The sequence below is a fragment of the Macaca thibetana genome, chromosome 11, assembly GCF_024542745.1.
Source record: "Macaca thibetana thibetana isolate TM-01 chromosome 11, ASM2454274v1, whole genome shotgun sequence".
NCBI lineage: Eukaryota > Metazoa > Chordata > Mammalia > Primates > Cercopithecidae > Macaca > Macaca thibetana.
In genome coordinates this window covers 112,972,059-112,994,495 of record NC_065588.1, presented here as the reverse complement: position 1 = coordinate 112,994,495, position 22,437 = coordinate 112,972,059, and the positions used below count along the sequence as shown (strand labels likewise).

General features: G+C 47.8%; 2 protein-coding genes and 1 long non-coding RNA gene across 4 annotated transcripts in view; 1 reads left to right on the top strand and 2 right to left on the bottom strand.

Moving 5' to 3' along the window:
* Positions 1 to 17,715, bottom strand: part of RNFT2 (ring finger protein, transmembrane 2) — a 106,770-nt gene extending 89,055 nt beyond the window's left edge. Inside the window, exons 1-4 of the mRNA XM_050748065.1 lie at positions 17,631 to 17,715; positions 16,056 to 16,528; positions 6,918 to 7,384; positions 3,349 to 3,425 (exon numbers count right to left, since the gene is read on the bottom strand). Coding sequence (XP_050604022.1) covers positions 3,349 to 3,425; positions 6,918 to 7,384; positions 16,056 to 16,102 — 591 coding nt within the window. The 5' untranslated portion in view covers positions 16,103 to 16,528; positions 17,631 to 17,715. The remainder of the gene's footprint in view (positions 1 to 3,348; positions 3,426 to 6,917; positions 7,385 to 16,055; positions 16,529 to 17,630) is intronic.
* SPRING1 (SREBF pathway regulator in golgi 1) overlaps positions 1 to 22,437 on the top strand; it is a 465,726-nt gene that overhangs the window by 415,548 nt on the left and 27,741 nt on the right. The window lies entirely within an intron of this gene.
* LOC126930726 (uncharacterized) lies at positions 18,613 to 20,253 on the bottom strand. The gene is made up of 3 exons (XR_007717662.1): positions 20,149 to 20,253; positions 19,787 to 19,844; positions 18,613 to 18,648 (listed from the first exon to the last, which is right to left on the bottom strand). It is a non-coding gene; the product is annotated as an uncharacterized LOC126930726 (long non-coding RNA).

Genomic DNA, 22,437 nt, shown 5'->3' with positions numbered 1-22,437 from the left:
AAATACACGGAAATTAAATAACCTGCTCCTGAATGAGCATTGGGTCAAAAACGAAATCAAGATGGAAATTTAAAAATTCTTCAAACTGAATGACAATAATGACACAACCTATCAAAACCTCTGGGATACAGCAAAGGCGGTGCTAAGAGGAAAGTTCATAGTCCTAAATGCCTACATCGAAAACACTGAAAGAGCACAAACTGACACTCTAAAATCACACCGCAAGGAACTAGAGAAACAAGAAGAAACCAGACCCAAACCCAGCAGAATAAAGGAAATAACCAAGATCAGAGCAGAACTAAATGAAATTGAAACAACAACAACAAAAAATTCAAAAGATAAATGAAACAAAAAGCTGGTTCTTTGAAAAGATAAACTGATAGACCATTGATAAGATTAACCAAGAAAAGAAGAGAGAAAATCCAATGACCTCACTAAGAAACAAAACAGAAGATATTTCAACTGACACCACTGAAATATAAAAGGTCAATCAAGGCTACTATGAACACCTTTATGCACATAAACTAGAAAACCTAGAAGAGATGGATAAATTCCTGGAAAAATACAACCCTTCTAGCTTAAATCAGGAAGAATCAGATACCCTAAACAGACCAATAACAAGCAGTGAGATTGAAATGGTAATTAAAAAATTACCAACAAAAAAATGTCCAGGACCAGACAGATTCACAGCAGAATTCTACTAGACATTCAAAGAAGAATTAGTACCAATCTTTTTAACATTATTCCACAAGATAGAGAAAGAAGGAACCCTCCCTAACTCATTCTATGAGGCCAGCATCACCCTAATACCAAAACCAGGAAAGGACATAACCAAAAAAGAAAACTACAGATGGATATCCTTGATGAACATAGATGCTAAAATCCTTAACAAAATACTTCCTAAGTGAATCCAACAAATTACCAAAAAGATAATCCACCATGATCAAGTGGGTTTCATACCAGAGATGCAGGGATGGTTTAACATGCGCAAGTCAATAAATGTGATACACCACATAAACAGAATTAAAAACAAAAATCACCTGATCATTTCAATAGATGCAGAAAAAGCATTAGACAAAATCCAGCATCCCTTTGTGATTAAAACTCTCAGCAAAATCGGCATACAAGGGACATACCTTAGTGTAATAAAAGGCATCTGTGATGAACCCAGCCAATATAAAACAAAATTTCCAGGTACGAGATTAATGTACACAAATCAGTAGCTCTTTTATATATACCAACAGCAACCAAGTGGAGAATCAAATCAAGAACTCAATCCCTTATACAATAGCTGCAAAAAACAAAACAAAACAAAACGAAACAAAACAAAACTTAGGAATATACCTAACCAAGGAGTCAAAAAACATCTACAAGGACAACTACAAAACATTGCTGAAAGAAATCATAGATGACACGAACAAATGGAAACATATCCCATGCTCATGAATTGGTAGAATAAATATTGTGAAAATGACCATACTGCCAAAAGCAATCTACAAATTCAATACAATCCTCATCAAAATACTACCATCATTCTTCACAGAATTAGAAAAAAACAATTCTAAAATTCATGTGGAACCAAAAAAGAGCCCACATAACTGAAGTAAGACTAAGCAAAAATAACAAATCTGGAGGCATCACACTCCCTAATTTCAAACTATACTATAAGGCCATAGTAACCAAAACAGTGTGGTACTGGTACAAAAATAGGGACATAGATGAATGGAACAGAATAGAGAACCCGGAAATAAACCTAAATACTTACAGCTAACTGAACATAACAGAAACATAAAGTGGGGAAAGGACACCCTTTTCGACAAATGGTGCTGGGATCATTGGCTAGCCACATGAGGAGAATGAAACTGGATCCTCATCTCTCACCTTATACAAAAATCAACTCAAGATGGATTAAGGATTTAAACCTAGGACCTGAAACTATAAAAATTCTAGAAGATAACATTAGAAAAACCCTTCTAGACATTGGCTTAGGCAAGGATTTCATGACTAAGAACCCAAAAGGAAATGCAATAAAGACAAAGATAAATAGCTGGGACCTAATTAAACTAAAGAGCTTTTGCACGGCAAAAGGAACAGTCAGCAGAGTAAACAGATGACCCACAGAGTGGGAGAAAAATCTTCACAATCTGTACATCTGTCAAGGGACATTATCCAGAATCTACAATGAACTCAAATCAGTAAGAAAAAAACAGACAATCCTATCAAAAAGTGGGCTAAGGACATGAAGAGACAATTCTCAAAAGAAGATACACAAATGGCCAACAAAAATGTGAAAAAATGCTCAACGTCACTCATGATCAAGGAAATGCAAATCAAAACCACAATGTGATACCACCTCACTCCTGCAAGAATGGCCGTAATCAAAAAATCAAAAAAACAATAAATGCTAGTGTAAATGCGGTGGACAGGGAACACTTGTACACTGCTGGTGGGAATGTAAACTAGTACAACCACTATGGAAAACAGTGTGGAGATTCTTTAAAGAACTAAAAGTAGAGCAACCATTTGATCCAGCAAGCCTGCTGTTAGGCATCTACCCAGAGGAAAAGAAATCATTATTCAAAAAAAATACTTGAGGCCGGGCGCGGTGGCTCAAGCCTGTAATCCCAGCACTTTGGGAGGCCGAGACGGGCGGATCACTAGGTCAGGAGATCGAGACCATCCTGGCTAACACGGTGAAACCCCATCTCTACTAAAAAATACAAAAAACTAGCCGGGCGAGGTGGCGGGCGCCTGTAGTCCCAGCTACTCAGGAGGCTGAGACAGGAGAATGGCCCGAACCCGGGAGGCGGAGCTTGCAGTGAGCTGAGATCCGGCCACTGCACTCCAGCCTGGGCGACAGAGCAAGACCGTCTCAAAAAAAAAAAAAAAAAAAAAATACTTGCACACACATGTTTATAGCAGCACAATTCACAATGGCAAAATCTTGGAACCAACCCAAATGCCCATCAATCAACAAGTACATAAAGAAATTGTGGTATGTGTATGTGTGTGTGTATATATATATTCCATCATATATATGTGTGTATATATATACACACACATATATGTACACATATATGATGGAATACTACACAGCCATAAAAAGGAATGAATTAACAGCATTTGCAGTGACCTGGATGAGATTGGAAACTATTATTCTAAGTGAAGCAACTCAGGAATGGAAAACCAAACATCGTATGTTCTCACTGATATGTGGGAGCTAAGCTATGAGGACGCAAAGGCATGAGAATGATACAATGGACTTTGGAGACTTAGCGGGAAGATTGCGCCTGGCTTGTGGCTATTTGTTGCAGCAGCCACAGGAGACTAGGTTGGCAGGTGACTCACCTTCAGAGAGACCTGTTCTCGGAGCGTGGAGTTGGCATAGGCGAAGGTGCTAGCCATCCCAATGCACACAGCGATGCCTGTGGGACAGAGAAGGGCCTGACGTCACCCACTTAGACTCATCAGGCCTAGCCCGGGTGCTGAGCAACATGAGGGAAAAGACACATCCGTGGGCCCCTTGGAGTTGACAGAAGAGAGAGAAAAATTTTTTTTAAAAATCCCACTTCTGGGGGATTTGGGCTGCCATCTAAATCTCTGGGAATTCTGAGTCATTCTGACTTAGGGACAGGATTTAGGTCCCTGTGGGGATACTTTATAGCACTGGCTAAGGGGATGGGCTGTGCAGTCTGGTAAGGGCCAGGTTCAATTCCCAGCTCTGCCACTCCCTCTCTGTGTGAGCTTGGGCAAGTCACTGCACCTCTCTGAGCCCCAGTTTCCTCATCTGTAAAAATGGACACAGCAATAACATTACTTACACCTCATGGAGGGATAAAGCTTCTAGATCATAATCCCTAGCAGTTAGTAAATGATGCCTCTTATTATTTCTACTTTCAAAAAGAATCTGATAGAATCAGATAGAATTTGTGATAAAAGCATACATTGAAAAACCTCACAGCTGGGCACAGTGGCTCACGCTTGTAATCCCAGCACTTTGGGAGGCCGAGGTAGCCAGATCACTTGAGATCAGGAGTTTGAGACCAGCCTGGCCAACATGGTGAAATCACATCTCTACTAAAACTACAAAAATTAGCTGGACGTGGTGGACACACCTGTAGTCACAGCTACTCAGGAGGCTGAGGCACAAGAATTGCTTGAACCCAGGATGAGGAGGCTGCAGCGAGTCGAGATCACACCACTGTACTCCAGCCTGGGCAACAGAGCAAGACTCTGACTTAAAAAAAAAAAAAAGAAAGAAAGAACTCACAGCACCCATAAGGAATTAAAGTTTAATGTTCAATGAGAAAAAAAAAAAATCCCAGCTAACAGACAAACATGACCCAGGCAGATGGCATAACGGAATTGAATTTTCTTCCACCAGTCATGTAATTGGCCACTGTTTGCCAAGCTACAATCTTGGAATTCTCTTGGAATAATGATTTTTGAGTCCTGCTTTTTGTTATTTGCAGACAGGATTCCTCTTTCACCTGATGCTCGCCCTATCTATCTATCTATCTATCTATCTATCTATCTATCTATCTATCTATCTATCTATCTATCTGACACTGTCACACTCTGTTGTCCAGGCTGGAGTGCAGTGGTGCAATCTCAGCTCACTGCAGCCTCCACCTCCCGGTTTCAAGTGATTCTTGTGCCTCAGCCTCCCGAGTAGCTGGGATTACAGGTGCCTGCCACCACACCCAGCTAATTTTTGTATTTTTAGTAGAGATGGGGTTTCACCATGTTGGCCAGGCTGGGCTCAAACTCCTGACCTCAAGTGATCTGCCCAACTCAGCCTCCCAATGTGCTGGGATTACAGGCGTGAGCCACTGTGCCCGGCCTCACTTACTCTTTTAATAGGTATGTGCACTCCAGCTATTTTTCCAGATCTACTTTGTAGAAGCGGTATTTCTTCACTATAAGCACATAAAATAAGAATGAGTAGCCCCATAATCCTTTTTGGTGCTCTTCTCTGTGATTAAAATACAACAACCAAAAAAAAAAAAAAAAAAAAAAAAAAAAAACCTGCCAAGTGAAAAAGAAAACAACCATACTCACGAAACAAATCTTAGCTGTGATGCCAGAATTCAGGGTAATGGGGAACATGCCAGCTTTCACTTCTAGGAATAGAAAGGGTGGGGCTGATAGGACAGCACCCCAGCAAGGAAGGTGGAGGAATCCCAGAGAGAAGAAAATAAGAAATAAAGAATGGTCTCAGCTCCTCTCGAGGCTTTCTCTCTCTCTTTTTCTTTTTCTTTTTTTTTTAGTAGAGATAGGGTCTCACTATGTTTCCCAGGCTGGTCTTGAACTCCTGGCCTCAAGCAATCCTCCCGCCTTGGCCTCGCAAAGTGTTAGGATTATAGGTACGAGCCACTGCACCTGCCTGATATTTTCTCATGGAAAATAGTAGCCCACAAGATAATTCTTACCATCACTCCTACTGCAGTACTAAAACAACAGCCTATAAGCCGGCCGGGGCACAGCAACACCATGATCTAATAAGTAAGCCGGGTGTGGTGGTTCACGCCCGTAATCCCAGCACTTTGAGAGGCCAAGGCAGGTGGATCACTTGAGGTTAGGGCTGAGAATCGCTTAAACTCAGAGGGCGGAGGTTTGCAGTGAGCTGAGATCACGCCACTGTACTCCAGCCTGGTGACAGAGTGAGACTCCATCTCAAAAACAAAAACAAACAAAAAAACAGTAAGTAACATTAATGATAACAATAACGGTACACTAGGCTAGGCACAGTGGCTCACGCCTATAATCCCAGCACTTTGGGAGGCTGAAGCGGACAGAACACCTGAGGTCAGGAGTTCGAGACCTGGCCAACATGGTGAAACCCTGTCCCTACTAAAAAATACAAAAATTAGCTAGGCGTGGTGGCTGTTGCCTGTAATCCCAGCCACTTGGGAGGCTGAGGCAGGAGAATTGCTTGAACCTGGGAGGCAGAGGTTGCAGTGAGTAGAGGTTGCACCATTGCACTCCAGCCAAGGCAACAAGAGCAAAATTCCATGTCAAAACAAACAAACGAAAAACAGTATACTAGAGGCCAATTACTGACTGTTGACTATGTGTTAGATAGGAGGCTGAGCACTTTATGAATCATTATATTATTTCCTAATAATAACAGTAGGTAGTTTTTATTCATCATTTGCTGTATGCCAGCCTCTATGTTAAATATTTCAATGTGTGTGAATAATAAATATAGTAGGCTGGGGCAGTGGCTTGTACCTGTAATCCCAGCACTTTGGGAGGCTGATATAGTAAGACTTTGACTCTACAAAAAATTTTACATGTAGCCGGGCGTGGTAGCACATGCCTGTAGTCCCAGCTACTCAGGAGGCTGAGGTGGGAGGATCGCTTGAACTTGGGAGGCAAAAGTTGCAGTGAGCGAAGGCTGCAGTGAGCTGAGACCTGCACCACTGCACTCTAGCTTATATATATAATAATGTGTTTTATACACATTAACTCAAATTTAACATCACTGTTATCCCATGAAGAATATAAAATCATACCCCCACTTTACAGATGATGAAACTGAGGCACAGAGAGGTTAAATAATGCACCTAGCATCACACAGCTAGGAGGGGACAGAGCTAGGGTGCAGACTCCAGCAGTTTGAGTTATTACACAGGACTCCTTCACACTAGCCAACTAGCAAGGAAGTTTCTATCATAACTCCCACTAGACAGATGAGGAAATAGGCTCAGAGAAGCCAAGTGACTTGCCCAAAGTCACACAGCTACTCAGCCAGGATTTGAACCCAGGTGTGACTCAGAATCCCACACTCTGAAGCCCATGTTGGTCTCTACTGTCTCTCCCTGGGCTTCAGAGGAGGAGCCCCCACCCCACAGGCTGCAGGCAGCCTGCGTGTTGAAGCCCATGGCCAGGACACCCATGCCCCCAGAACTTACCGAGCTTATGCTGGAAGCACAGTTTGGCCAGGAGGATCAGGATGAAGGGGAGTCCTTTCTGGAGCCAGCAGATCACAGCCTTCAGCTCGGACAGGGCAGGGGCAGGCGTCCCAGGCTGCTCGTCACCTCCCTCCTCCGAGTGCCCCCGGTGCTCCCCACCCACGTGCTGCAGCAGGGAGCCCCCGCGGTGGCCGCCGTGGTGGAAGTGGTGGTGGGGCTGGCGGTGGTGGTAGGCACCCCCCTCGCCCCGGCCCCCTCCTTCCTCCCTGGATGCGGGCATCTGGATGAACACGTCCCCACCGCCAGCGGAGGAGCCCAGCACCAGGCTGGAGGGGAACGAGCTGGTGGGGAGGCTTCCTGATAAGCCCGAGAAGAGCGCTGGTGGGGAGGCCGCCTCTGCCTTCAGACTCTCAAAGACGCCGCCTTCATCCACACTCGCCTCAGAGCTGAGCGTCTGGCTGCGGTTTCTGGGTGACAAGGGGAGAAAAACCCCAGGAAGTCAGGCAGATGGAAAAGACCTTACTCCAGAGGAGGATGGGAACCAATAATATCAATTATGTTATGGGTTGAGCTGTGTCCCTCCTCAAATTCACATGAGGTCCTTCCTCCCAGGACCTCAGAATGTGACCCTGTTTAAAGATAGGGTCTGTACGAGGCAATGAAGTTAAAACGAAGTCATTGGAGTGGGTCCCAATCCAGTGTGACTGCTGTCCCTATAAGAAGAGGTTAGGGCTGATGCAGTGGCTCATGCCTGTAATCCCTGCACTTTGGGAGTCAGAGGTGGGATCACTTGAGCCCAGTTGTTCAAAACCAGCCTGGGCAACATAGGGAGACCCCATCTTTACAAGAAATAGAGATAAATTAGCCAGGCATGGTGGTACACGCCTGTAGTCCCAGCTACTCAGGAGGCTGAGGTGGGAGGATCACTTGAGCCCAGGAGGTTGAGGCTGCAGTGAGTCAAGGCCTCACCACTGCACTCCAGCCTGGGCGACAGAGAGACTGTCTCAAAAGGAAAAAAAAAAAAGAGGAAGAGATTAGGACACAGACAGGTACAGACAGTAGACCATGTAAACACCCAGGGAGAAGACGGCCGTCCACAAGCCAAGGAGAGAGGCCTCAGAAGGAACCAACCCTGCTGATACCCTGATCTCAGCCTTCCAGCCTCCAGAATTTGTTAAAAGAAATTTCTGTTGTTTAAGCCCCTCCCCTCGGGATACGGTACTTTGTTACGGCAGTCCTAGGAACTAATACAAATAATATTAATAACAATAGGTCATAACCTTTATTGAAACCTACTATGTGTCAGATAGTCTTCTGAGTGTTTTGCATTGATTAACTTACTAAATCCTCCCATCAACCCTGGAATTAGGTCCTACTGATATTCCCGCTTTACGGATAAAGAAATGGAGGCTCAGAGAGAGAAAGTAACTTGTCCAGAGTCACAGAGCTGGTAAGGGATGGAGCAGGGGAGATTCGAACCCAGGCCGACTCTCTCTAGAGCCCATTTTAGTAACCAGCACATTTCGTTGAAAAGGGTGCACAGAATTCTATGATTCTAGAATTACCTCGGGATCCCAAGGACCCCTGGCTCTGCAGTCTTCAAGTTCAATGTCCCCCAGTTCCCCAGAGGGGCCAGCCTTGGTCACAGCTGACATTGGGTGGGCGGCAGAGAATAATGCGAAGAAGACTTAGCTGGGAGGCCCACATTCAAGCTCCAGCTCCACCTGTTCTAGGGGCCTTACACCTCTGCACTCAGCTTTCTTACCTGAACAATGGGCCTCTATTCCTGAATAGAATTCCTGGGGGTGGGGGCGTTAAATTTAAAATACGTTTTGCAATAATAGGTTCTCAATACGTGGCAACTGTTATCTCTAATTCCTATGGAAGACCTGCGAGGCCAAATTGCTTTCTCTAGTTCCAAGCAAGGGCCTCTTGGGTTGGAATCAGGCAAAGGATTCTGTGGCTCCTGCAGAGCCACTGCTGGCAGAGCAGAGAGCCCGGAGTTAGGCCTGCAGGAATGGAGAGCCCAGTATTGGGTGCCGTTTCCCACAAACACCAAGTTCTGGATACCACCTTTCTATTCTTAGGTTCATCCTCTTTTCTTTCTTTTTTCCTTTTGAGACAGAGTCTCGCTCTGCCACCCAGGCTGGAGTGCAGTGGCGCGATCTTGGCTCACTGCAACCTCCGCCTCCCCGGTTCAAGCGATTCTCCTGCCTCAGCCTCCCAAGTAGCTGGGACTACAGGCACTCACCATCATGCCTGTGTAATTTTTGTATTTTTAGTAGAGATAGGGTTTTACCATGTTGGCCAGGCTGGTATCAAACTCCTGACCTCAGGTGATCTGCCCGCCTCGGTCTCCCAAAGTGCTGGGATTACAGGCAGGAGCCACTGTGCCCAGACGAGGGTTCATCCTCTTTTCAAGTGGAATCACTGCATTGCAAACTCAGTCCACACCACAGATGCAAGCGGAGCTGATGTGCTCGACGTGCATGTGTTGGGGAGTAGGGAGGACAAAGAGCCACTCCCTCCTTCTCTCACCCTGCAGGCACCTCCACAGACCACTAAGAGACTCCAGATATACCATGAGCTTACTGAAAATGGGCTGGGCTTCATTCATTCTCTGGACCCCACAACCCAAGGCACACAGTAGGTGCTTAATAAATGTATGTCAGATGTCACTCAGTCCAAAATGGCAGCAGGACGGAGGCTCTGGTGGAAATTTTCCACTGTTTTCACACTTAATCTCATATCATCTATTATACGAGACCATTATACACCGGGAGAGACAGGAGTCTCACTCTGCTGCCCGGCTGGAGTAGTGCGATCATAGTTCACTACAGCCTCAAACTCCTGGGCTCAAGTGATCCTCCCACCTCAGCCTCCTGAGTAGCTGGGATTATAGGCATGTGCCATTGCTACTGGCTCCAGGAAATATGTTTTAAAATATATAAAAGACCAGCTATGGTGGCTCACGCCTATAATCCCAGCACTTTGAGAGGCCAAGATGGGCAGATCCCTTGAGCCCAGGAGTTCAAGACCAGCCTGAGCAACATAGGAAGAACCTGTCTCTACAAAAAATTAAAAAATTAGCCAGGCATGGTGGCACGCACCCATAGTCCCAGCTAGTGGGGAGGCTGAGGTGGGAGGGCGGCTTGAGCCCAGGAGGTAGAGGTTGCAGTGAGTTAAGATCACGCCACTGCACTCCAGCCTGGGTGACAGAGTGAGATGCTTTCTCAATAAATAAGTAAGTAAATAAATAATAATAAAACACGTACAGTCCGGCATCCATATTTAAGGATTCAACCAACCTTGGGTTGTGGACCAAAACCCACAGATACAAAGGGCTGACTGTCCTAGCCATTTTATACAAGGGACTTGAGCAGCTGCATATTCTCGTATCCATGGGGTCTTGGAACCAACCCCCCCATGAATATGGAGGGCCGGCTGTATTTGATTATTTCACAATCCCACTAAAAGCCCTCCCAGGGCTTCCCATTCTGTGTTCCTTCCCATGGTCTCAGAGGAACCCTCTAGATGTACAAATATCATTCCCAACTATCATGTTCTTTACTGACAAAGAAACTGAGGCTCAGAGAGATGAAGTCACCAGGCACCCTGGATTATTTGGCCCCAAACTCCAATCTTATCATGTGCCCCTTTCTCGCCGTTCAAGGGCTTTCTAATACAGGCTGTCACCTTCACCGGGATGTCTCCCCTACCCGCACCCCATCCCAACTAGGTAATGCACGCTCATCTGTCACATTTCAGCTAAAATCTCCCTTCCTGGATTGAGGCTTCCCTCCCCCCCAGACAGTGACAGTCCCCTGCTCCTTGTCCTCACTGCACCCTCACGTCACCTGCACAGGATTGATCACAGCTGTCATTTTATCCCTCATCTTTCCCTCAAGACCTGTGGATCTCAACCCTGGCCATGTATTATAATCACTTGGGGGAACTTTTGAAAAAGACAGGTGCCCCGACCCCACTGGAGACCAACTGAATCAAAATCTTTGTGGGTGGCTCCCAGCATCTGAAGTTACTCAGAGTCCCCTCAGAGATTCTTGTTTTTTTTTTTTTTTGAGCAGGGTCTCCCTCTGTCACCCAGGCTGGAGTGCAGTGGCGCAATCTCCGCTCACTGCAACCTCTGTCTCCTGGGCTCAAGTGATTCTCATGCCTCAGCCTCCCGAATAGCTGGGATCACAGGTGTGTGCCACTACGCTTGACTAATTTTTGTATTTTTTTGTAGAGATGGGTTTTCACCATTTTGGCCAGGCTGGTCTCGAACTCCTGTGCTCAAGTGATGCACCTGCCTTGGCCTCCCAAAGTGCTGGGATTACAAGCATGAGCCACCATTCCCCACCGCCCCCCGTTACAGTGATTCTAATGTGTGATCAGTGCTGCGAACCATAGCTTTGGACAGAGCTCCACTCCACAGGGTCAAAGACCATAACCTTGCTCCCCACTGTATCTTTACCACCCTGTACAATGCACCTGGCACTCGGAACATGCTCAATAAAAAGTGTTTGAAGGAATGCATGAACAGGCATACTAAAGGCTCTGAGAAGGCCTGCAAGTGAAAAAATGGACTTTGCTTAAGCCCAGTGTTCCCCAAACTTATTTGAATTTTTTTTACCCATGAAAAGCCATTTAACATCTTGCAGAACACCTGTGACACACAGCAGGGGGACACGGTGGTTCCCCTGGCTGCACAAACTGGGCCTACAGGTATGTTACTAAAAACTCAGTGAGGCCAGGCCTGGTGGCTCATGCCTATAATCCCAGCACTTTGGGAGGCCAAGGTGGGCAGATCACTTGAGGTCAGGAGTTTGAAGCAGGCTGGGTGTGGTGGCTCACACCTGTAATCCCAGCACTTTGGGAGGATGAGGTGGGTGAACCACTTGAGGCCAGGAGTTTGAGACCAGCCTGGCCAATATGGCAAAAACTCCTCTCTACTAAAAATACAAAAATTAGCCGGGCATGGGGTGCGCACCTGTAATCCCAGTTACTCAGGAGGCTTCGGCAGGAGAATCACTTGAACCTGGGAGGCAGAGGTTGCAGTGAGCTGAGATTGTGCCACTGCACTCCAGCCTGGGCAACACAGTGAGACTCTATCTCAAAAAAAAAAAAAAAAAATCTGGTGCAATGGAGGGAACTCACGATTGGATTCCCTCCCCCACCAAGCTCCATCCCTGCTGGCTCCAAAAGCCCAGGAAATATGCGCTCCTCCTCCACTGGGCTCTGGATCATAATAATGATAATATTAATAATGACAACAACAGCAAACACCATGGCTATGATCCTCAAGGGGACTTGAGCTTTTTCTGCACTTCAAAGAGCTCAGCTCAGAAAGCAAGAGTCCTGGCAGGTACCCACGTTGGCTCATGAGGAGGCCACTCTCTCTCCGTGGCCACCCAAGGGGCCCTAGAAAGCCATCCCGTCCCCCTTGAGCTTGCCAGCACTCTGAGTTCGCTGGGCTCAGGGGCCTCCAGTACAACCAGGGAAGACTCAACCCACCAAGGGGCTTTTTATAGCTGGCCTCCCTTCCCTGGGCCTCTCCCCTGCATCCAGCTGAGATTTCAGCCTAACTGGGAAAGAGTATTCCTTAGGGGGACAGAGGCTGCGCTTCCAACTTAACCACTTAAGCGCCAGAGCTTGAGGCAACCCAGGAGGGGAAGTGGTTCTGCTCAGACAGTAGGCAGCCAAAATGTGCTATCTCAAAGCACAGGTGCTGGGGGACACATGGATGGGGGCCCAGATCTCAGCCCTGCTACTTCCTGGCTGTGTGACTTTAGGTAATTTCCTTCCCCTCTCTGAGCCTCAGCTTCTGCATCTGTAAAATGGGTGCTCTTACTGGGGTAATGTTGCGGTTGGCACAGCATAAGCACTCAATACACTGTTTGAGTTTCCTGCTGTGGTCTTTGCCCCCAAGAGATCTCACGGTTCACTTGAGAGCAGATGGCAATGTTGTCTTTAGAGGCGGAAAAGGTTCCAACACGCAGGCTTCTTACAAGCTGGATGCTGTTTCTGCATCTTCACACTCACTCCTTCATCCATAACCAACTCTTTTTTTTTTTTTTTTTTTTTTTTTTTTTTTTGAGATAGAGTCTCGCTCTGTCACCCAGGCTGGAGTGTAGTGGCGTGATCTCTGCTCACTGCAGCCTCCACCTCCAGGGTTCAAGTGGTTCTCCTTCCTCAGCCTCCTGAGTAGCTGGGACTACAGGCATCTGCCACCATACCTGGTTAATTTTTGTATTTTTAGTAGGGATGGGGTTTCACCACATTGGCCACGCTGGTCTCGAACTCCTGATCTCAGGTGATCCACCTGCCTCAGTGCTGGGATTACAGGCATGAGCCACTGCGCCCGGCCCATAAGCAACTCTTGAGTTCTGTCACCTGCCATTTTTGGATGGAGAAGCTGAGACCTAGGGGTGAAGTCACGTACCAAAGTCACCACAGGTGGGAAGTGGCTGAGCTGGGGTTTGGCTGAGCCCTGTGTTCTTCCCTGCAGAACAGGCAGGTACCATACAAAACTCAGTCCCAGCGCTGGGATGTGAGGAAGGGAAGGCTTGGCTGCCTGCCTCTTGGATGCATGTGCTAGCATGGGGCTTCTGGGGCTGGAGGCTGTCCCAACCTGAGAACAGGCCCCCAGGTGTGTTCCCTCTTGGGTTTTAATAGATATAAATTCTAGGCTGGGTGCAGTGGCTCATGCCTATAATCCCAGCCCTTTGGGAAGTTGAGGTGGGTGGATTGCCCAAGCTCAGGAGTTTGAGACCAGCCGGGCCAACATGGTGAAACCCTATCTCTACTAAAATACAAAAAAAATTAGGCAAACATGGTGGTGCGCACCTGTACTCCTAACTACTCGGGAGGCAGAGGCATGAGAGTAGCTTGAACCCAGGAGGTTGCAGTGAGCTGAGATCACGCTACTGCACTCCAGCCTGGGTGACAGAGCGAGACTTCGTCCCAAAAAAAAAAAAAAAAAATCTAGCTCATGAGCATTTTAACTTTTGTTTTGTTTTGTTTTGGTTTTTTTAGATTCTATCTGGTCCTACCTATTAATCACAAGGCCAAACGAATGGCCAAAGTTATGTACATGTCCTTGCGATCCACAGCCCTTAACCCCAACCACTGCTTCATTTCACTTTTTTTTTTTTTTTTTTTTGAGACAGGGTTTCACTCTGTTGCCCAGGCTGGAATGCAGTGGTGCAATCATAGCTCACTGCAACCTCCGCCTCCTAGGCTCAAGCAATCCTCCCACCTCTGCCTCCTGAGTAACTAGGACCACAGATGCATGCCACCATATTGGGTTAGTTTTTATTTTTTGTAGAGATGGGGTCTCCCTATTTTGCCCAGGCTGGTCTCAAACTTCTGGGCTCAAGCGATCCTCCCACCTTGGCTTCCTAAAGTGCTGAGACTATAGACATGCACCACCATGCCTGGCTAGTTTAAAATTTTTTTTTGTAGAGACAGGATCTCCCCATGTCACCTAGGCTGGTCTCTAACTCCTGGACTCAGGTTATCCTCCCACCTTGGTCTCCCAAAGTGTTGGGACTACAGGCGTGAGTCACTGCATGGCCCTTCCTTCATCTAAGTTTTACAAATGCATCCTGTCCTAAATCATCCAGGGCCAGATACCAAACTAAAGAGCACCTTGAGGACAGGCGTGGTGGCTTGTGCTTATAATCCCAGCAAGCAGAACCTTGGGCGGCCAAGGTGGGCAGGTCGCTTGAGACCTGTTATGGGAAACATAACAAAAACCTGTCTCTACAAATACAAAAATTAGCTGGGCATGGTGGTGCATGCCTTCAGTCCCAGCTACTTGGAAGGCTGAGGTAGGAGGATCACTTGAGCCTGAGAGGTCGAGGCTGCAGTGAGCCGAGATCCTGCCATTGCACTCTAGCCTGGGCAACAGAGGGAGATCCTATCTCAAAAAAAAAAAAAAAAAAAAAAGAGACCACCTTGATACCCCAGAGCCCACCAACATGATTCAAACTAGCCAGTCCTAAACTATTTCCCCTGACTTGTCTTTCTTTCCCCCAGAAAACACAATAAAGGCTGTGACCCATGCTTTTTCCTCGGTCCTTTCTGCCCCCTGACTGATGCTGGTGCTTCCCCAGGCGGCCCTGCATGCAGCAGTATGCCCCTCCTCTTGAGAAATGGAAGAAATAAAAATCTCATCTTTCAATGTCATTAGCCTCTCCGTGTTGTTTCTCAGAGCTATGATCTCAATGTTTGTGTCCTCTGCAGATTCTTATGTTGAAAGTTAACCCATGCCAGGAACAGTGGTTCACATCTATAATCCCAGGGCTTTGAGAGGTCAAGGTAGGAAGATCGTTTGAGCCCAGGAGTTTGAGGCCAGTCTGGACAACTTAGTGAGACCCCCATCTCTACCAAAAGAAATTTAAAAATTAGCTAGGTATGGTGGCACATGCCTGTAGCCCCAGCTACTCGGGAGACTGAGGCAGGAGGATTGCTTGAGCCTAGGATTTGGAGGCTATAATGAGCCATGATCACCACTGCACTCTAGCAGTGCAGTAACAGATAACAGAGCAAGACCCTCTCTCAAAAAAGAAACCTAACCTGCAATGCGATAGTACTAGAAGGTGGGCCTTTGGGAATGATTAGGTGATGAGATGGGCTCTTCACGAATGGGATTAGTGCCCTTAAAAAGGAGACCCAGACAGATTCCCTTCCCTTCACCACATTAGGACATAGCAAGAGAATGGCCATCAGTGAACCAGAAAGTGGGCCTTTCGCAGACACTGAACATGCTGGAGCTTTCACCTTGGACTTCCTAGCCTCCAGCACTGTGAGAGATAAACATTTGTTGTTGAAACCACCCATTCTATGACATTTTTGTGATAGCAGCCTGTATGGACAAAGACATCTCCATAAATTAAAATCCCACAGGTACATTCATTGGTACAATGAGTCAGATGGCTCACCTGTCACACAAGGCTTTGAAATTTAGCATAAAAGAAAGAGCAAGCTATTATGCATTGAATGTTTAGTATGAGGCCATCACTGTGACTCTAACAACTAACACTGAGTGGGAGGCATTGTTCAATCCAGTTTCGGGTTGCCCCGCACCACCCGAAGCCCAGAGCCCTCAGATGGAACAGAACCAGGAATGCCTACCTTTCAGGTGGAATGTTATCCGTGTTGCTGCTGTGGCGTCTCTGCATCTTCCTTAACACCTAAAACCCAACACATGGGTGAGCCAGAGTCTCCCAACACTCCCACTGCCTGTCAGATTGCCAAGGTAATTGTAAACTGCAAACCCGCACTAGTCATATCTTAGACCCCTAGTGCTCTCTGGCATTTTCCAACATGTATTTCAATCTTTCATGCCATTCCATCCTCAATGTGACATTCTATCCCATGAGGAAAGCTATCATGATATTTCACAGAGGAGGACGATGAGACTCAGAGGTGAAGGAAGTCCTCATGTGAGAGGATAATGCAGTGAACTGTGCAGCCAAGAGGTGCCGAATGAAGTGAAGTGGGCAGCAGACTAGCAGGAGACATGGATTCTGGGTGGACGCTGCCGCTAACATGCGACCCTAGACACATCAGGAACCTCTCTGTGCGACCCCAGACACATCAGTGACCTCTCTGTGTGACCCTAGACACATCAGTGACCTCTCTGTGTGACCCTAGACACATCAGTGACCTCTCTGTGTGACCCTAGACACAACAGTGACCTCTCTGTCACCCTAGACACATCAGTAACCTCTCTGTCACCCTAGACATATCAGTAACCTCTCTGTCACCCTAGATACATCAGTGACCTCTCTGTCACCCTAGACACATCAGTAACCTCTGTGTGACCCCAGACACATCAGTGACCTCTCTGTGTGACCCTAGACACAACAGTGACCTCTCTGTCACCCTAGACACATCAGTAACCTCTCTGTCACCCTAGACATATCAGTAACCTCTCTGTCACCCTAGATACATCAGTAACCTCTCTGTCACCCTAGACACATCAGTAACCTCTCTGTCACCCTAGATACATCAGTGACCTCTCTGTCACCCTAGACACATCAGTAACCTCTGTGTGACCCCAGACACATCAGTGACCTCTCTGTGTGACCCCAGACACATCAGTAACCTCTCTGTGACCCTAGACACATCAGTGACCTCTGTGTGTGACCCTAGACAGATCAGGGACCTCTCTGTCACCCTAGACACATCAGTGACCTCTCTGTGTGACCCTAGACACATCAGTAACCTCTGTGTGACCCTAGACACATCAGGAACCTCTCTGTGACCCTAGACACATCAGGAACCTCTGTGTGTGACCCCAGACACATCAGTGACCTCTGTGTGTGACCCCAGACACATCAGTGACCTCTGTGTGTGACCCCAGACACATCAGTAACCTCTGTGTGACCCCAGACACATCAGTGACCTCTCTGTGTGACCCTAGACACATCAGTGACCTCTCTGTGTGACCCTAGACACATCAGTGACCTCTCTGTCACCCTAGACACATCAGTGACCTCTCTGTCACCCTAGATACATCAGTAACCTCTCTGTCACCCTAGATACATCAGTAACCTCTCTGTGTGACCCCAGACACATCAGTGACCTCTGTCACCCTAGACACATCAGTGACCTCTCTGTGTGACACTAGACACTCAGTAACCTCTCTGTGTGACCCCAGACACATCAGTGACCTCTCTGTGTGACCCCAGACACATCAGTGACCTCTCTGTCACCCTAGACACATCAGTGACTTCTGTGTGTGACCCCAGACACATCAGTGACCTCTCTGTGTGACCCTAGACACATCAGTGACCTCTCTGTGTGACCCCAGACACATCAGTAACCTCTGTGTGACCCCAGACACATCAGTAACCTCTCTGTCACCCTAGACATATCAGTGACCTCTCTGTGTGACCCTAGACACATCAGTGACCTCTCTGTGTGACCCTAGACACATCAGTAACCTCTGTGTGACCCCAGACACATCAGTGACCTCTCTGTGTGACCCCAGACACATCAGTAACCTCTCTGTGACCCTAGACACATCGGTGACCTCTGTGTGTGACCCCAGACACATCAGTGACCTCTGTGTGACCCTAGACACATCAGGAACCTCTGTGTGTGACCCTAGACACATCAGTAACCTCTCTGTGACCCTAGACACATCAGTGACCTCTGTGTGTGACCCTAGACAGATCCGGGACCTCTCTGTCACCCTAGACACATCAGTGACCTCTCTGTGTGACCCTAGACACATCAGTAACCTCTGTGTGACCCTAGACACATCAGGAACCTCTCTGTGACCCTAGACACATCAGTGACCTCTGTGTGTGACCCCAGACACATCAGTAACCTCTGTGTGACCCCAGACACATCAGTAACCTCTGTGTGTGACCCTAGACACATCAGTAACCTCTCTGTGACCCTAGACACATCAGGAACCTCTGTGTGTGACCCTAGACACATCAGTAACCTCTCTGTGACCCTAGACACATCAGTGACCTCTGTGTGTGACCCTAGACAGATCCGGGACCTCTCTGTCACCCTAGACACATCAGTGACCTCTCTGTGTGACCCTAGACACATCAGTAACCTCTGTGTGACCCTAGACACATCAGGAACCTCTCTGTGACCCTAGACACATCAGTGACCTCTGTGTGTGACCCCAGACACATCAGTAACCTCTGTGTGACCCCAGACACATCAGTAACCTCTGTGTGACCCCAGACACATCAGTGACCTCTCTGTGTGACCCTAGACACATCAGTGACCTCTGTGTGTGACCCTAGACACTCAGTAACCTCTCTGTGTGACCCCAGACACATTAGTGACCTCTGTCACCCTAGACACATCAGTGACCTCTCTGTGTGACACTAGACACTCAGTAACCTCTCTGTGTGACCCCAGACACATCAGTGACCTCTCTGTGTGACCCCAGACACATCAGTGACCTCTCTGTGTGACCCTAGACACATCAGTAACCTCTCTGTCACCCTAGACACATCAGTAACCTCTCTGTGACCCCAGACACATCAGTAACCTCTGTGTGACCCCAGACACATCAGTAACCTCTGTGTGACCCCAGACACATCAGTAACCTCTGTGTGACCCCAGACACATCAGTAACCTCTCTGTGTGACCCCAGACACATCAGTAACCTCTCTGTGACCCTAGACACATCAGTGACCTCTGTGTGTGACCCTAGACACATCAGTGACCTCTGTGTGCGACCCTAGACACATCAGTAACCTCTGTGTGACCCTAGACACATCAGGAACCTCTCTGTGACCCTAGACACATCAGTAACCTCTGTGTGACCCCAGACACATCAGTAACCTCTGTGTGACCCCAGACACATCAGTAACCTGTGTGTGACCCCAGACACATCAGTAACCTCTCTGTGTGACCCCAGACATATCAGTAACCTCTCTGTGTGACCCCAGACACATCAGTGACCTCTCTGTCACCCTAGACACATCAGTGACTTCTGTGTGTGACCCTAGACACATCAGTAACCTCTCTGTGTGACCCTAGACACATCAGTGACTTCTGTGTGTGACCCCAGACACATCAGTGACCTCTCTGTGTGACCCTAGACACATCAGTGACCTCTCTGTGTGACCCCAGACACATCAGTGACCTCTCTGTGTGACCCTAGACACATCAGTGACCTCTCTGTCACCCTAGACACATCAGTGACCTCTCTGTCACCCTAGATACATCAGTGACCTCTCTGTCACCCTAGACACATCAGTAACCTCTCTGTGTGACCCTAGACACATCAGTAACCTCTGTGTGACCCCAGACACATCAGTAACCTCTGTGTGTGACCCCAGACACATCAGTAACCTCTGTGTGACCCTAGACACATCAGTAACCTCTGTGTGACCCCAGACACATCAGTAACCTCTGTGTGACCCTAGACACATCAGTGACCTCTGTGTGTGACCCTAGACACATCAGTAACCTCTCTGTGTGACCCCAGACACATCAGTAACCTCTGTGTGTGACCCTAGACACATCAGTGACCTCTCTGTGTGACCCTAGACACATCAGTGACCTCTCTGTGTGACCCGACACATCAGTGACCTCTCTGTGTGACCCTAGACACATCAGTGACCTCTCTGTGTCACCCTAGACACATCAGTAACCTCTGTGTGTGACCCTAGACACATCAGTAACCTCTGTGCGACCCCAGACACATCAGTAACCTCTCTGTGACCCTAGACACATCAGTAACCTCTGTGTGACCCCAGACACATCAGTGACCTCTCTGTGTGACCCCAGACACATCAGTGACCTCTCTGTGTGACCCTAGACACATCAGTAACCTCTGTGTGACCCTAGACACATCAGGAACCTCTCTGTGACCCTAGACACATCAGGAACCTCTGTGTGTGACCCCAGACACATCAGTGACCTCTCTGTGACCCTAGACACATCAGTGACCTCTGTGTGTGACCCTAGACACATCAGGGACCTGTCACCCTAGACACATCAGTGACCTCTCTGTGTGACCCTAGACACATCAGTAACCTCTGTGTCACCCTAGATACATCAGTAACCTCTGTGTGTGACCCTAGACACATCAGGAACCTCTGTGTGACCCCAGACACATCAGTAACCTCTGTGTGTGACCCTAGACACATCAGTAACCTCTCTGTCACCCTAGACACATCAGTAACCTCTGTGTGTGACCCTAGACACATCAGTAACCTCTGTGTGACCCCAGACACATCAGTAACCTCTCTGTGACCCTAGACACATCAGTGACCTCTGTGTGTGACCCTAGACACATCAGGGACCTCTCTGTCACCCGAGACACATCAGTGACCTCTCTGTTTGACCCTAGACACATCAGTAACCTCTCTGTCACCCTAGACACATCAGTAACCTCTGTGTGTGACCCTAGACACATCAGTAACCTCTCTGTGTGACCCCAGACACATCAGTGACTTCTGTGTGTGACCCCAGACACATCAGTGACCTCTGTGTGTGACCCCAGACACTCAGTAACCTCTCTGTGTGACCCCAGACACATCAGTAACCTCTCTGTGACCCTAGACACATCAGTGACCTCTGTGTGTGACCCTAGACACATCAGGGACCTCTCTGTCACCCTAGACACATCAGTGACCTCTGTGTGACCCCAGACACATCAGTAACCTCTGTGCGACCCTAGACACATCAGGAACCTCTCTGTGTGACCCTAGACACATCAGTAACCTCTGTGTGACCCCAGACACATCAGTAACCTCTCTGTGTGACCCTAGACACATCAGTAACCTCTCTGTGTGTGACCCTAGACACATCAGTAACCTCTGTGTGACCCCAGACACATCAGTAACCTCTGTGTGACCCTAGACACATCAGTAACCTCTCTGTGTGACCCTAGACACATCAGTAACCTCTCTGTGTGACCCCAGACACATCAGTAACCTCTCTGTGTGTGACCCCAGACACATCAGTAACCTCTGTGTGACCCCAGACACATCAGGAACCTCTGTGTGACCCCAGACACATCAGGAACCTCTGTGCAACCCCAGACACATCAGGAACCTCTCTGTGGCTTCAGATTCCCCATGTGTTACATGGGAGGGGTGGAGTGGTCAAACCAAAGCTTCCTTCCAGCTCTCACATTTAATCAAGTAGTAATAAAGATGCAAATTCTCTTGGAGACGTGTCACCTGATTCACTGTGAAGAGCCACATGGACTTCAGAACTCCATGTTGACGACACTGGAGGTAGGCATTTGGGACTCCTGAGGGGGATGTGACCACTGGATCCCAGAGAGGACAGGCCGCCTCCCCCTCCTCTTCGTCTCCGGAGGGATGCAGAGTCAGGGGAGCTTGCCAGAGACTCCAAACCTGGATGGAACAGAACACTTGGATGAATAGTCCCTGTGATACCTTGAATCTGCTAAGAAGCCTTAGGACATTGTTCGTAGCTATAAGCAGATAATTCCATCTGCTCAGTATCTCTGGGTAGCCTCTCAGTGATCCCTCTTTGAAACACCTTTTTTTTTTTTCTTTTTTTTTTAAGACGGAGTCTTGCTCTGTCACCCAGGCTGGAATGCAGTGGTGCGATCTTGGCTCACTGCAAACTCTGCCTCCCGGGTTCAAGTGATTCTCCTGCCTCAGCCTACAGAGCGGCTAAAATTACAGGCTTACAGGCATGTGACACCACGCCCGCCTAATTTTTGTATTTTCAGTAGAAATGGGGTTTCACCACATTGGCCAGGCTGGTCTCAAACTTCTGACCTCAAGGGATCCGCCTGCCTTGGCCTCCCAAAGGGCTGGGATTACAGGCATGAGCCACCATGCCCAGCCTTCTTTGAAACTCTTAATGTATTATATTTCATCCTATTGTCAAACTAAGAGTCCTGATTGGGGAAGCCAGAAAATATGTCTTAAACCCTCCAATGGCTGTCCAGTGCAATCAGAATCAAACCCGAGCTCTGTCCACAGCCTACAGGTTCTTCCTGATGTAGCATCATCTGTTTCCAACTGCATTTCCTCCCATTCTCCCT